The sequence below is a fragment of the Neophocaena asiaeorientalis genome, unplaced genomic scaffold (genome assembly GCF_003031525.2).
Source record: "Neophocaena asiaeorientalis asiaeorientalis breed wild unplaced genomic scaffold, Neophocaena_asiaeorientalis_V1.1 scaffold959, whole genome shotgun sequence".
In the NCBI taxonomy this organism is placed as follows: Eukaryota; Metazoa; Chordata; class Mammalia; order Artiodactyla; family Phocoenidae; genus Neophocaena; species Neophocaena asiaeorientalis.
Window position 1 is genome coordinate 252233 of NW_020173039.1, and position 16261 is coordinate 268493.

General features: G+C 37.4%; 1 protein-coding gene across 7 annotated transcripts in view; it reads right to left on the reverse strand.

Moving 5' to 3' along the window:
- The window catches only part of MBNL3 (muscleblind like splicing regulator 3), a 107458-nt gene that overhangs the window by 52976 nt on the left and 38221 nt on the right, over positions 1 to 16261 (reverse strand). For 5 of the 7 annotated variants that reach the window (XM_024742697.1, XM_024742693.1, XM_024742696.1 and 2 more), the window contains one exon: positions 3836 to 4740. In XM_024742697.1, the coding sequence (XP_024598465.1) occupies positions 3836 to 4012 (177 nt within the window). In that variant the 5' untranslated portion in view covers positions 4013 to 4740. Of the gene's footprint in view, positions 1 to 3835; positions 4741 to 10913; positions 11017 to 16261 lie in introns of those variants that run through there. The other 2 variants (XM_024742698.1, XM_024742695.1) reach the window with 2 other exon arrangements.

Consider the following 16261-nt stretch of genomic DNA (forward strand, 5'->3'; position numbering starts at 1 on the left):
ATCACCATCTGGTAGAGTACCTAGCGCTAATGGAATCCTTATAAAAACAACAAAAACAAAAGCAGCTGCCCAAAACTCATCAAGTGATTGCTTGTTATTTAACCACTCATGGAAGAAGAAACAGTGCACAGATACATTTCAAAAGTGTTTCAATCACAGAAACTCAAAGTGGGTAGCAAATGCTGCAATAACCATCGAGGTATGTTATTTTGTTATTTGTGTATTATAGATATGATAGTAGTACAACCCACGTAGGTCAACTATTGTCAACTTGGTATAGTTTTCATGCTTATCATGGATAAGGAATAATATAAGAGAACTACAAAGCTTTTATGCAGACGTGGAACTGTGATGCATGTGCTATCTAAATGACTAATTAATTGTTTGAAAGGCACTGTATGTTTCAAATACTAAGATTTTCATTAAAATTTGAGAATGTAAGGATTATGTAAATCATCTTTATCTTGTGCGACTGGTCATCAAGATTTTAACATATCAAAAATTATTTTAAAAACACTGGATATACTGAGTAGACAGTGTATTTAAATAATTAAGTGGCTTATTACTATTCATTGGCCATTATCTATGTAGTCTCTGAATTAAACATTTTCCAAGCTTTAAAGTGGTAGTGCAGTATGCATTTTGTTAACAATCATGTTCCATATTACTTTTCTTCAAAATGTTTCCATTATGGCATTCTTTTGCCTTTAAATGGGAGAACTGATCTGAAGTATATCAATGATTAGTAATATCACACATCTCTTTCCGCCAGACACCTGAAAAGACAGAATTTACAAAGCCTGCAAGGAACTCTATATCTAAGAGTAAGCCATAAAAATAGTGATACTTAGCTTGAAGAACTAACATCACACTCATGGCAACTGGATGTGGGCATGTCCATTTGAAACATGAATGTGTAGTTTTAGATAATAAAACCCTAGCTAAATAGAACTGTTTTGAAGAACTCCTAAAATAAGCACCTTAGTTAATAGTAAGAAGATAACTTTTCATTTAATTCACTTTTTTTGGGGGGGGGCACGTTATGCGGCTTGCAGGATCTTCCCCAACCAGGGACTAAACCCGGGGCCATGCAGTCAAAGCACCGATTCCTAACCACTGGACTGCCAGGGAAGTCCTTAATTCACTTTTATAGTGATACATGGCTTTTCATTTATGTTATCTCATTGGAATCTCCACAATATTCATGGAAGTTAGGTAGAGAAGAATTACCCATGCATTACAGATGAAGCAACTCAAGCTCTGTCAGATTAAGTAGCTAAAGTCAAAAACAGTAGTGGGGCTGGGACTCCTGAAACAAGATTTGTAAAGTGACTAGTGCAGTGCTGGACACTCTATACGAACTGGCTAAAAGACATCTCCTTTTGTCCCTCTTGAACTAGTCCAGAGCTCTTTTCCATTTAAGGCACTGCACAGTCCTTGATTTAAGTAATACACAGAAGATTTAAATAATACATAAAATAATTGTAGATGAAACCTGAATGAAAATGAAATGAAGAAAACAGAATAAGCCCTTTAGTCATAATATCTGCTACAAAAAAGAGCAATTCAGACATTTTCAATGTTAGGAATTGCCATTATCTTTATAACTAGTTCCCATTCTTGAACTGGAATGGTCTGCAACAAAAACTAGCAACCACGAAATAAGCAAAAGTAACTACTTAAGTAGGATATCATGATAAAATGTTTTCTGAATAAATGATCACACGAAGGAATGCATCTCTATTAGCCAAAGCAGCCATAAATAAAAATGTGAACGAGGTAAAATAGGTCATGGTGAGGATAAAACAATATCAAGAAATTGAGGCTTCGTCGGGCAAGATGGCGTAAGATTAAGACGTGGAGATCACCTTCTTCCCCACAGATACACGAGAAATACATCTACACGTGGAACAACTCCTACAGAACACCTACTGAACGCTGGCAGAAGACCTCAGACCTCCCAAAAGGCAAGAAACCCCCCACGTACCTGGGTAGGGCAAAAGAAAAAATAATAAACAGAGGCAAAAGGATAGGGAAGGGACCTGCACCAGTGGGAGGGAGCCATGAAGGAGGAAAGGTTTCCACACACTAGGAAGCCCCTTCACGGGTGGAGACTGTGGGTGGCGAAGGGGGAAAGCTTCGGAGCCGCAGAGGAGAGCACAGCAACAGGGGTGCGGAGGGCAAAGCGGAGAGATTCCCGCACAGAGGATCGGTGCCGACTGGCACTCACCAGCCCGAGAGGCTTGTCTGCTCACCCGCCGGGGCAGGCGGGGCTGGGAGCTGAGGCTTGGGCTTTGGTCAGAGCGCAGGGAGAGGACTGGGGTTGGCGGCATGAACACAGCCTGCACGGCGTTAGTGCACCACGCCTAGCTGGGAGGGAGTCCGGGAAAAAGTCTGGACCTACTCCATCCTTTCTTTCTTTCTACTTCTACTAATACTTTCTTTCTAATTTTTCTCCCTTTTATTCTGAGCCGTGTGGATGAAAGGATCTTAGTGCTGCAGCCAGGAGTCAGTGCTGTGCCTCTGAGGTGGGAAAGCCAACTTCAGGACACTGGTCCACAAGAGACCTCCCAGCTCCACATAAAAAAAAGTGTATGCTTCTGTGTGAGATTTTGTCTGTATAGCTTTGCTTCCACCATTTGTCCAAGGGTTCTATCCATCCGGTTTAAAAAAATTTTTTTTTCTTGATAATTACCTTTTATTTTAATAACTTTATTTTACTTTATATTCGTTCTTTCTTTCCTTCCTTCCCTCCTTTAGACAACGAATCATCCCAAATTAAGACTAGGAAGGAGGGAGATGCAAGAGGGAAGATATATGGGAACATATGTATATATATAACTGATTCATTTTGTTGTAAAGCAGAAACTAACACACCATTGTAAAGCAATTATACTCCAATAAAGGTGTTAAGAAAAAAAGAAATTCAAACGGTTTTTAAGGTTAATTCATTTCCCCCCCATATCCATTTTAACATAGTTTGAAAAAAAATCTGAAATGAATCATAGCAAATCTTACTAATTCAACGAGGATTCTATTATTATTTTTTACTCCTATACTTTAATTTGTACGTTTATGCTTAATTTAAGGATAACCATGGATAAAACATGAAAATCAGTGCATTTTTCGTTCTGCAATCATATATGTTCTATTCTACATAATATCTCACCTGTCCTCATATTTTGTTTATACTCATGTACATAATATTCAGGTTTGATGACCTTGGCAATAGACCTATCCTTATAAAATGTGCTCACAAATATGAAATTGGTCAATCAGTTGCTCAGGAAGAAAATTACATGAACCTAGTTTTGTAGCAAATATTTTTAAGTTAAAGGTTCAAAATATCCTTTAAGTAAGAAAATTCAAAATGCCATCATTTTCCTCCTGGATGGTGAGATTTTCACCTTATACTTTCTCTGTCTGACTTTATTTATCCTCTGATTGGTCCCTGCCAAGTATATTTTGATAATATAGATAATAAGCTATATTTCAGTGAAGGACTTCTCTATGTTGAGGACTATGACCACTGTATTAAAATCTAAATAATATACACAGACGTAAAGTACAGCAAGGCTACAACTTCTCACTCCTACAAAAATTTTTGAATTTTTTTTTATTTAAGTCTATCTATCTCGGTCAGTGAGCTTTGATTGGTGAGCTTTAGTCTGGCTTAGTTCTACAAAGTCTACATCCTGTCTTAAAAAACAAACAAACTTACTGCTTTCATGTTATCATTAACTTGACTAATTTCAAGGCACAACATATTTCAAAAAAAACCCAGAGAAATCAACAAGTTTCAATTAAAAATGATGTGCATTTAGATGAGACTCACCTTTAAAGAATCAAAACAAGCCATCACACGACCATTTTCCACATGGCAAACTCTTGGCGGATGGGCAAACTTGCAATCTGCATCAGCTCGAGAGCAGGTTCCTCTCTGAAATTCTCTACAGACTTCCAAAGTCAGCCACTTGGTATCACGAACCAGGGCAACATTGACAGCCGTCATATTGAAAGCAAAGTTAAAATCAAGTGCACCCTCTCTACAACACTATTACTGCTGTTGTTGAAAGGTTAAAAATAAATTCAAGCTAAATGTGAAGAGATAACTGGTTGCTTTGGTGAAAGGTTTCTTTGTTAGCACTTAAGTTTTCATTTAAGTGAAATTTGGTGGTCTAGTCAAACAAAAAGCCCACTATAAAATAAAAATCGTATCAGAATAACTAAAAATCAAATTAGAGACCAAGTCCTAAGAAGGCATCCGTCAAGGTTAAGATATTGAGTGCTTTATTTGTTTCCTCTGCTGAAGTTACTTCAAATAACTGGCAGAGTTTCAAAAGGATTCTGTGCTCTCCAGTTGATATTTTCAATTATTCTTGCAAAAAGCATATGCTGCTGGCTGCCTGTCAATGTGTGGAATGGTCTCAAGTCAAGGGGAGAAAAGTTTTTTTACCTATCTCTTGGCTTTAAAGATTAATAGGATGTTACAACTGCAATTTTTTTTTTTGTTTTTGCTGCAAAATCGGGAGGAGGAAAAATGACTATGAAAATTGAGAATCAAAGAAAAAAAGAATGAACGAGTTGCTGAGAATGAACTACAAGCACACCAGGGTTTTTTTGCGGGGGTGGGGCGGGGAGAGGTGGCAGTGATGGTGGTAGGGAGAGGGCTTTATAAAGAGGCAGCTCGAAAGTGGAATCCAATCAGCAGAGTTTTCAGAAAAGGCACTTTCCAGAAACCTGCAAAAAATAAAATAAAATAAAATTAGCTAATATAACACATTGCTTCCGTTTTAAACTCTAGATTTGGAAAAGTAGTAATATATCCTCTTTAAAACAGGAAGCATCTAGATACTGACAGTGCAACATAGGAGACAGTCAGCCATTGTCAATAAAAAGGGCATTTCCCAGTATAGAACGGTACATAGTAAAAGGAAGCAACCACTTCTATTTACTGTTGAAATACGAGACTGGGCAACAACCCAATTAAAAAGAAAAAAAAGATTATTTCATTTTGGTCTGTTTGGGGGCAGAAATTCATTCACGGGTCCACTGCACAGAAAGAGCCTGACATGTCAGCGCTTTATGTAGTCATGATCCACCTGTGTGTCTTCAGGTTTTAGAGGCTACCAAAGACCTGCCATTAAACTGGCTTTACTATGATCTGATCGAAGGCTTGATGATCTGCTCTCAAAATCCAGAAAACAGAAATTGCTAGGAAAATTTAAGATGCTCCAAGAGGTAACTGTGTATTTGAAATGTAATTGTTGATGATCACACAAAACAGATATGACATAACGAGCTGGAGACCCACTGCAAATGAGGTAGGGGAGAGACTGTGAAATGTAAAATGTGCTTCAGATCAAGAAAGAAATCCTTTGAAAAGATGCTGGATTTTTTTTTTCTATGTATGCTCTACTAGTTCTTAGTCTTTATGAAGGGATATTGGAACAACTCAGAAGGAGGTTTCAGCATGGACAAATAAGTGAGATCGAAAGCACTGTTCATACATTAAATACTGTGCAGCTTTAGGGTTTGTACTTTAAACCAGTGTCGACCAGCAACAATTTCTAGGAACTCAGCTGAGAAGATAGATTAAATGTTAATTTATTGGCATTATGCCATGAACACATACCAAAATAACAGGGATTTTCTAAAGCAAAAGTAAGCTCTGAGTATCAGACAAATCAACTAATTGTTAACTTCATCAAAAAAGTAGAATTAAAGTTCTTGAAGACATTTCATTTACTTTTTTAAACAGTTTCTTCAATAATTTTACAGAATCTGAATTTTTGCTTTATTCTTTACGCATTCAAGATGAAACTCAATATCACCTAATTTTTCAGATACCATTAGGAAATTAAGTATATAGAAAATTCATGCAGGCTTATCCAGTTAAGAGCAAAACGTGTTTCTCTAAGTCATTCTTCATGGAAATATTTCTAAAATGTATTATATGTAGCTTTGCCTTCTTAAAAAATACTGAACATAATTTGGGCTCTGGTTGAAGACATGGGGTCATAAAATGCCCTGGTAAGTATTACAGTTCTCTTTCAGTGGCAGATTGTTAATTGTCACTTCTACTGTCACTTCCCTTCCTGCCACAATATCTGCCATGGTGGATTGTCCAGCTCCTTTCTGGAATACATAATAGCTAATCATGAGCGTTGAATAAGAGTTAGTTACTCACTGTATGAGGGGCCTGCGGGCAAAGTGCAGGGCTTTCACGCAGAAGGTCTGTGACTACTCTTACTGGTTTGGAAACCCTTTTGCAGTATGTTCCATTCAGGACCACGTTCTAGAGGGTTAAGGTTGCCAGGTGAATGACCTCTAAAAATATTTAAAATATATATCTATTTTAAACAGCCAGATGGGGGAAATGCAAATGAAAATCACAACGTGATACCACTTCACACCCATTAGGATAGCTACAATAAAAAAGAAAAATTGGAGGGGTTTCCCTGGTGGCGCAGTGGTTGACAGTCCGCCTGCCGATGCAGGGGACACAGGTTCGTGCCCCGGTCTGGGAAGATCCCACATGCCGCGGAGCAGCTGCGCCCGTGAGCTATGGACACTGAGCCTGCGCATCCGGACCCCCTGTGCTCCGCAACGGGAGAGGCCACAACAGTGAAAGGCCCGCATACCACAAAAAATAAGAAAAAAAAAAGAAGAAAAATTGAAACTATCGTACATTGCTGGTGGGAATGTAAAATAGTGCAGCTGCTGCAGCAGTATAACAGTTCCTCAAAATGTTAAGCAGTTACCATATGACCTAGCAGTTCCATGCCTAGGTATATACCCAAAAAAACTGAAAGCAGGATCTCGAAGACATATGTGTACACTCACGTTCATAGCAGCACTATTCACAATCGCCAAGAGATAGAAACAATCCAAGTGTCCATCAGCGGATGAGTGGATACACAAAATGTGATACGTCAACACAATGAAATATTACTCTACCATAAAAAGGAATAAAGTACTGACACATGCCACAACACGAATGAACCCCCCCAAAAATGATGCTAAGTGGAAGAAGCCAGTCACAGCGGCCACATATTGTATGGTTCCATTTATATTAAATATCCAGAATAGGTAAATCCATAGAGTCAGAAAGCAAATTAGTGGTTGTGAGGGCCTGGGGAAGGGGAGAAAGTGGAGCAACTGCTGAATGTGTATGGGGTCTCCTTTGGGGGTGACGAAAATATTCTGGAATTAGACAGTGGTGATGGTTGCACAATTTTTTGAATATACCAAAGCCCATTCACTAAACTGTATACTTTAAATGAGTGAATTGGATAATATGTGAATTATATATCAATAAAGCTATTTTTTTAAGTCTAAAGAGACATGACAACCAAAAAAAAAAAAAAGCTTCATAAGTGATGGAATTGGCTACCCCAATCTTTTCTTTCTTAGATTCTTCTTAGACACACATTCTTCTAAGTAGTGTTCTGAAGTTGAATTTCAAGAGTAAATTCATTTCCACGCTTGTATTATAGAAAGTACTCTAATAAAAGAGTATGTTCTGTGAGTTTGTAAGTTTAGATTTAAAGATATATTCAAATTTAATCCTATAACTAAATTACATGGGCTGCCTGAACACATTTGAAAGAAAAATAATGAAAAAGAAATATATATATATATAAAATGGGTTTTTTCCTCAGAACATAAACGGTGAGTGAGGGTCTGGAGAAAGATTTTTCTAAAGAGGTCTATCAAGTATAGAAACAAATAATAAATTTGAATTTTAAACTTTTACAAATGAAAAAATACAAACAGGAATTGAACTCTGGCCATGCATTTTATGTAAGACAGGGGGAATGGGAAAAGGAATTTTCTTCATTTTTAAAATTGACCTGTAACCTCTGATGGGACCCTGGCCAGCTCCTCAAAACAGTTCTAGCCAGCACATATCTGCATGTCTTCCTTCAAACTGGAACTATTTTTGGTGCTGGCACAGAAGAAGCTAGGTGCAACAACTAAAAAGAGCTGGTGTGACTGTGGAGAGATGTTCCGTCCTGCCGCGCTGCTCATCTCTGTATAAAAGACAGGGAGGGGGGTCCATTTCAAAGATCAACTTTGTTTGGGGGACAATACAACTTTATCTTCACTACTTTAGACTTGAGTAATAGGAATACGAGTTTGCTTTTCATGATTTATAGTCCTCTAATGTAGAACATGAAGTTACCATTTCTTAGTACATTTGTACTTGTATGGTATTCGCAGCTTGCAAGTGTTTTTATTTCATTGATCTTTGGAGCTCTAAAAAATACTCTAAACCATGGGTGATAACCCAAAAAGACCAATGAAGGAAATGAAGCTCAAGGAAGCTAAATTACTTATCTGAAGTTACAAAGCCTTAAGTGGTAGAACCATGGCTCCAGGCAAGATCCTCTGACTCTAAATCTCATGCTTAGATCCTGGCAGAGAAATGTAGCAGTGATCATTTCTTATCTCTTGTCTCTCTTGGGAATCTTAAACAACGAAAGCCAGTCATTTTTGTGTAGTACTTATGATTCCTTCTCAAAATTACGTTCATGCCTGTTGCAGTGCCATCTTCATAATATTCCTGAGTTGTGCTGCACCAACATTTATCCACATCCACTATATGCCGAGCACCGTTCTAGATGTGGAACAAGACTGATAAGGTCCCTGCTGTCGTAGAACTTCCTATGCTCATTTAAATAGAGAAGAAACCAAAGTCATAGCAAAGAGAAATGATTATGAGAGTTTATGAAGGGGTGGAAGCAGACTCTAGGTATTCTGATTCCAACACAGCTCTCTCATTCTCCCATGAATGGTACACCAAGCACTCTAACTTAACAATACTCTTAAACACACACTCAAACACTATTGCATAGAAACGAGTCACTAAAAGGAACACCCCAGAAATTACCACACCAAGTCTTACTGCTCTCCGGACTCCTCTTGAAGACAGTACTACTGTTCCCATTTTACAGATGGGGAAACAGAGGTGGAGAAGGGTTAAGTCTTGCACAAATTCATGTAGCTACCCTCAAGCCATGGTTCAAACCCAGGCAGTCTGCGACCAGAGCCCACCTTCTTAGTCATGTCATGATACTGTGTCTCCCTTATGGCACAGATCACATTCTTATTATAGGCCCTTAAGTTTTCTCCCTTATCAGACTGTAAATTCCATAAAAGTAGAGATCATGTTTTACTTAGTTTTGCCGACTCTATCTTCTCATTGGAAGTTAGAGCATGACAGCATTTCTCAGGATTCTTACTTCGAAAGGTCAAAGATTAAATGGTAACTTAACACTTCCAAGCAAGGATTTTTGTCAGTTGAGCATCCTCTAGGCTGGCTGAGCTTTGGTCACCTCTGTCAGTTTCATATCTATCAGATCTGTAAAGTTGAGTATTTTCTCATAATTCTAGCTTTCAAATTGAAATGTTAATACCTGCAATTCTTGATATATAGAGCGCTCAGTTTCGATAAAGAATGGTCTATTCCTGCTCTTTTGGTAACAGCAAGATCTTGGATTTAGAGTAAAAATATGAGATAACCAAATGACTTTTCTCTATATCTTTGGATAGTAGGTTAATTTTTGGAATGTTTTTGCCCAAGAATCAGTGTGATGAAACTGAACTGGGAGTGGGGTGAAGGAGATTTCACTTTGAGCCACAGGAAGAAACAAGAAACATCCCCGAAGTACATATTTTTCCTTGAAAGTAAAAGAGTTATTTTTGAATTTTAATTAACGCTCCTTTACAAAAATTCTATATTAGATATAACGTAAGGAAAATAAAAAATGTTTTTACTTCAAGAAAACAATCCCTTTTAAAAATCACATTAAAAACACTTAGGAATAAACCTGACCAAGGAAGTTAAAAGACTTATATGTTGAGAACTATAAAACATTGATAAAAGGAATTGAAGATGATTTAAAGAAATAGAAAGATATCCCATGTTCTTGGACTGGAAGAATTAATCTTGTTAAAATGACCATACTACCCAAAGAAATCTACAGATTTAATGTGATCCCTATCAAAATATCCATGACATTTTTCACAGAACTGGAACAAATAATCCTAAAATTCATATGGAACCATAAAAGACCCTAAATTGCCAAAGCAATCCTGAGGAAAAAGAACAAAGCAGGAGGCATCGTTCTCCCTGACTTTAGGCTATACTATAAAGCTACAGTAATCAAAAAGCATGATATTGACACAAAAAACAGACATATGGATCAATGGAACAGAATAGAGCCCAGAAATAAACCGACACACTTACAGTCAATTAATTTTTGACAAAGGAGGCAAGAATATACAATGGCGAGAAGACAGTCTCATTACAGCACCATTTGCAATAGCCAAGACATGGAAACAATCTAAGTGCCCATCAACTGATGACTGGACAAAGAAAATGTGGTGTGTGTGTGTGTGTGTGTGTGTGTGTGTAACATATGATATCACTTATATGTGGAATCTAAAATATGATACAAATGAACTTCTTATTTACAAAACAGAACCAGACTCACAGACACAGAAAAAAAACTTATGGTTACCAAAGGGGAAAGGGAGGGGGAGAGAGAAATTAGGAGTTTGGGGTTAGCAGATACAAACTACTATATATAAAACAGATAAACACAAGGTCCTACTCTATAGCATAGCGAACTATATCTAATACCTTATAGTAAGCTATAGTGGAAAAGAATATATATACACATACACCTGAATCACCTTGCTGTACACCAGAAATGAACACAACATTGTAAATCAGCTATACTTCAATTTAAAAAAAGTTTTTACTTTAAAATTACATACACACTAGATTCATTATTAAGTAGATTATCTATATTTTTAAGGATTCAAACATTTTCTCATGGAATTGTTCTTGATGGTAAAACAAAATAAATAAATATTTTCTACTGATATAATGGAAATAGTACCTTGTTCCAGAGTGGCTTGCAAGGCCACTGCCAGCAGTTACTTTTGTCCCACTTTTTCTTACACTTTCCTCGTCTCCTCCTTTCTTTTGCCTTCCCTTCACAAGCCAGCACATAACATAGAAACATTGCCAGTGTCTGGTCCAGAAGATCACAAAGACGCTCTTTGGCACCTAAAGCAATATCTGAAGAGGCATTTCTTTAAATGTATTTATCGACCTCCGGAATAAACAATGAAAACAATGTTTTCTTTCTTTCCATTTTAAGCTTTCCTTACATCTGTATTACCACAAGGAATTCCTTGTGGCCATTTATTTTGGCTCTACGAATATATGACACGCCTGCTACATGCTGCTTGAATTGGCAGGCTAACAAGGCTTAAAAGCTTACAAGTTTTCTAATTTGCTTCAAGTTCTATTTCCCTCACATATTTAGCTTAGTGGTCCACCAATCCAGTTCTTTAAGGCATATGAGAGGTCCTCAGCACTGCAGATGGAAGCCATGATTTCACAAGCATCCTATAGAAAACTGAGTTTTATGTCTGAAAAAAATAAGTGTGAAAATAAGGACATTTCACCTATGTGCAGAACTTTTTCATTAAGCTTTTCTTTTAAGTTTCATTGAATTTTTTTCACAATATTCCCAGGGTAACAAATTTATCTTTTACAAAAAGCAGGTAAATCAAGTTATTCTGTTTCATAAAGCAATTAAAAGACCCACCTCAGTGCATATATATGGTCATAAAAAGAAAAAAAAACAGGTGCTACCCTGTCTCTTTCAAACATAGCTCTAGCAACAAATGTGATTGGTTTTGTTAGTCAGAGGAGTTCATCTTTTTTTAAAAAAAAGATATATCTCTTTTAAAATAATATATGAAATTATGAGAACTTGCTAATAAATGCCATTTAAATATTTTAAACTAATCCAATTTAATATAAAAACAACCTAAAACCTGGATTCTGCACACAGCTGTTATCAAACAACACTGGTTAATTGCTTGCTTATGTCCATGGGACAGAAATCCCAGAGCCATTAAAAGATCACCAGAAAACTGGATTTAAAATTGAAGACAGTAGGAACTTAACATATTTGGCAATTTAAGTCCTATAATGCTCAAGCATTTGAGATGAGAGAAATACAAAATGTCACAAGACATTGCATTTAATATATGCAGGGTGATTTTGCTGAAGATTCATTCAACAAATATTTATTGGGCATCTAATATGACCTACGCACTGATCTAGGTGCTGGGGATGCAAAGTTGAACAAGAAGATTAAATCCCTGTCCTGAGAATCATACATTCAATTGGTTGGCCATGAATGGGGATGGGGGGGTGGCGAAAATAAATAAAAAATCATATCCGTCATTCATTTTATCCATTTAACAAATACCTATTATGATTCCCTAAAATTCAAGCCAATGAGGTCTTTAAAAATGTTCATGTGGAATAACAAATATTGGTGAGGATGTGAAGAAAAGGGAACCCTTGTACACTGTTGGTGGGAGTGTAAATTGGTGCAGCCACTATGGAGAACAGTACAAAGGTTCCTCAAAAAACTAAAAACAGAACTACCATATGATTCAGCAATCCCACTCCTGGGCATATATCCCAAGAAATGAAAACACTAATTTGAAAAGATACATACACCCCAATGTTCAGAGGAGCATTATTTATAATAGCCAAGATATGGAAGCAACCTAAGTGTCCATCAACAGATGAATGGATAAAGAAGATATAGTATACAATATACTATGGAATACTACTCAGCCATAAAAAGAATGAAATGTTGCCATTTGCAACAACATGGATGGACTTAAAGGGTATTATGCTTGCTGAAATAAGTCAGAGAAAGATAAATACTGTATGTTATCACTTATATGTGGAATTTAAAAAATAAAACACACCAGTGAATGTATCAAAAAAGAAATAGACTCACAGATATATAGAACAAACTAGTGGTTGCCAGTGGGGAGAGGAAAGGGGGGAGGGGCAAGATAAGGGTAGGGGATTAAGAAGTACAAACTATTATGTATAAAATAAGCTACAAGGATAGATTGTACAGAACAGGGAATATAGCCAATATTTTATAATATCTATAAATGGAGTATAATCTTTAAAAAATTGTGAATCACTTGTATACCTGAAACTTTTATAATATCGTAAATCAACTATATCTCAATAAATAAATAAATAAAAATGAAAATGTTCATGTGGGAAAGTGTCCGTTAATCAACAAACATTTATTGTGTCCACCAACAATATGCACAGACTTGTGTCACACGCTTCTGGGGAACCAGACGAGCTTTAAAACACTGCCTGTGTACTCAAGAAACCTCTTTTGAGTTGGGGAGACAAGAACAACATAATATGAAATAAAAGCAAACAATGTAGACAATTAAGAGCAAAATTTAGTAACATTAACAACAAATGTGATGAGAGTTCTGAGAAGAGGATGTCACTCAGGCCTGAAGTTGTCAAGGGAGTTTTCCAAGAGGAGAAAGTGGAGCTGGGTCTTAATGAATGAGAAGGACCTAGGTGAGGATGGAGGGGCAGAGAGACTTCCTGGAAAGAGGAACAGCACGAATGAGGATGAGATGAGAAGATTAGGTATCAGGTATTTGTAGGATGGTGAGCACACATGGGCGGGCTAGGATGGCAGGTTCATACTGTGGAAGACAAATCATTTGTGGGTTGTTTCTGAAGATCCTTGAAAATGGCTCAAGGACTGTAATGTTTATTATAGAAATAGGAGCCGCTCTCAAAGATTTTAAGCAGAGTAGAAACTTAGTGGCCATAAATGCAGTATGGTAACAATGATCTGCCCTTGCAAAATTGTTTTATTTAAGGAGCCCACAACACACAATCAGAGCAAAGTTTACACATCTGACATACTCTGCAAGAACAAAAGATGAGAGAGAAGTGGGTGGATGTCAGAGTGTTTCTCTAGTTCACAGGCTCTGTGAGGACAAGACAGGCAGTGATTCAAGTCAGGCTGCCATGAAAAGTGGGTAAAAAAACAAACTGAAAAGTGCAGCTTCTTGCTTTCATTTTGCTAATTACACATTTATCAATGACCCCCATCATTAAGGACACATAACTGTATTCCTATTTTACAAAGTGACTCAAATGTTTTTCAGTCTTACTCTCTGCAAGGTAAATTCCTTTTAAAAATGTAGTTGAAACTTCAGCAAGAATTTCTTTTCTTCAGTTAGATTTTGCTACAGAACAAGCTCATGCCAGGAGTTAAATTTAGATAGCAACTTTTTGGCTGTAATGGCATCCTGTAAATTCCTGCTACAGGACTTTAACCAGCACCCCAGTGGCTGGAAAGTGTTCGTGCTCCTCCCAAAGTACATACTGAATTGAACTCAATTCAATTTTCAGGGCCAATTTACTCACTGATAAGATTTGGTTGAACATTCACTATTCACCAACACACACACACACATTGGAAAACAATCATCAGAAGCTATCACAAAATGTTTATTTATCCTTTAAATACTTGAACAGCTCAAGTAACTCTCTAGTCAAATTTGTGAGTCACATAAGTATGACTATTTGTCAGAGAGGTAAACTAAACTAGCATCTAAGTGATTTGATCATGTAAAGGGATTCATCACTGTATCTAGTAAGCATCCAGTGAGGGCTTCCTTACCCGACTTCATCACTGGTATTATGCCCAATAAATTCAGATTCTCAATCTCAGTACAAAGCCTCCAATCCTTATTAGGAGCACTTATAAGACTAGTAAAAGATTGAGGAAAAAAGCTTTATGGCTAAAAAAGTTGGGAGAGGACAAAAGTTGGTCCTGATTTCAAGGACCAAGTAATTTAATACATCAATGCCAAAAGTTCTAGTAAGACGTGAAGGGAGTTTTCTGGGAAAGTAAATTTCTTAAGCAAGTATACACAAGAGTTCTATCGTCTATGTCTGAAGTTACTGTTGCTAGAGGCATTATTTCACATTCATATTATACACAACAGTGACATATCTGTAAGCTAACTGCCTAGAGTTAATTGGAAAGCTGGGTACTTTAGTAAAGAATTATTCATCAAGAAAAAATAGGGAGACGACTCAAAATCAGAAATAAAAGAGTAGATATTACAACTGATGTCACAGAAATACAAAGGATTATGGGAGTACTATGAGGAATTATATGCTAACAAATTGGACAATCTAGAAATACTGGATAAATTCCTAGTAACATACTACCTACTAAGTCCAAATCATGGTGAAATAGAAAACCAGAACAGACCAATAACAAATAAGGTGATCAAATCAGTAATCAAAAGTCTCCCAACAAACAAAAGTCCAAGACCAGATTGCTTCACTGGTGAATTCTACCAAACATTCAAAGAATTAATATCAATCCTTCTCAAACTCTTCCAAAAAAATAGAAGAGAATGGAAGTCTTCCAAACTCATTTCACAAGGCCTGCATTACCCTAATATCAAAACCAGTCAAAAATGCCACAACAGGATTCCCTGGTGGCGCAGTGGTTAAGAATCTGCCTGCCAATGCACGGGACATGAGTTTGAGCACTGGTCCAGGAAGATCCTACATGTCGTGAAGCAACTAAGCCCATGCACCACAACTACTGAAGACCTGTGCTCTAGAGCCCACGTGCCACAACTACTGAAGCCTGTGCGCCTAGAGCCTGCGCTCCGCAACAAGAGAAGCCACCACAATGAGGAGCCTGCACACCGCAACAAAGAGTAGCCCCCACTCGCCGCAACTAGAGAAAGCCCACACACAGCAACATAGACCCAACGCAACCAAAACTAAATAAATAAAATTTAAAATGCCACAAGGAAAGAAAATTACAGGCCAATTTCCCTGATGAACATAGATACAAAAATGCTCAACAAAATATTAGGAAACTGAATTCAACAATATAGTAAAAGGTTCATACTCCAAGATCAAGTGGGATTTATTCCAGGGATGGAAAGATGGTTCAGCATCTGCAAATCAGTCAATGTGGTACAAAACATTAACAAAATGAAGGGGCTTCCCTGGTGGTGCAGTGGTTGAGAGTCCACCTGCCAATGTGGGGGACACGGGTTCGTGCTCCAGTCCGGGAGGATCCCACATGCCGTGGAGCAGCTGGGCCCATGAGCCATGGCTGATGAGCCTGCACTTCCGGAGCCTGTGCTCCGCAACAGGAGAGGCCACAACAGTGAGAGGCCTGCGTACCGCAAAAAAAGCAAAACAAAAAAAAAAAATGAAGGATAAAAATCATCTGATCATCTCAACAAATGCAGAAAAAGCATTTGACAAAATTCAACACCCATTTATGATAAAAACTCTCAACAAAGTGGGTAGAGAGGAACACAGTAAAGGACATATATA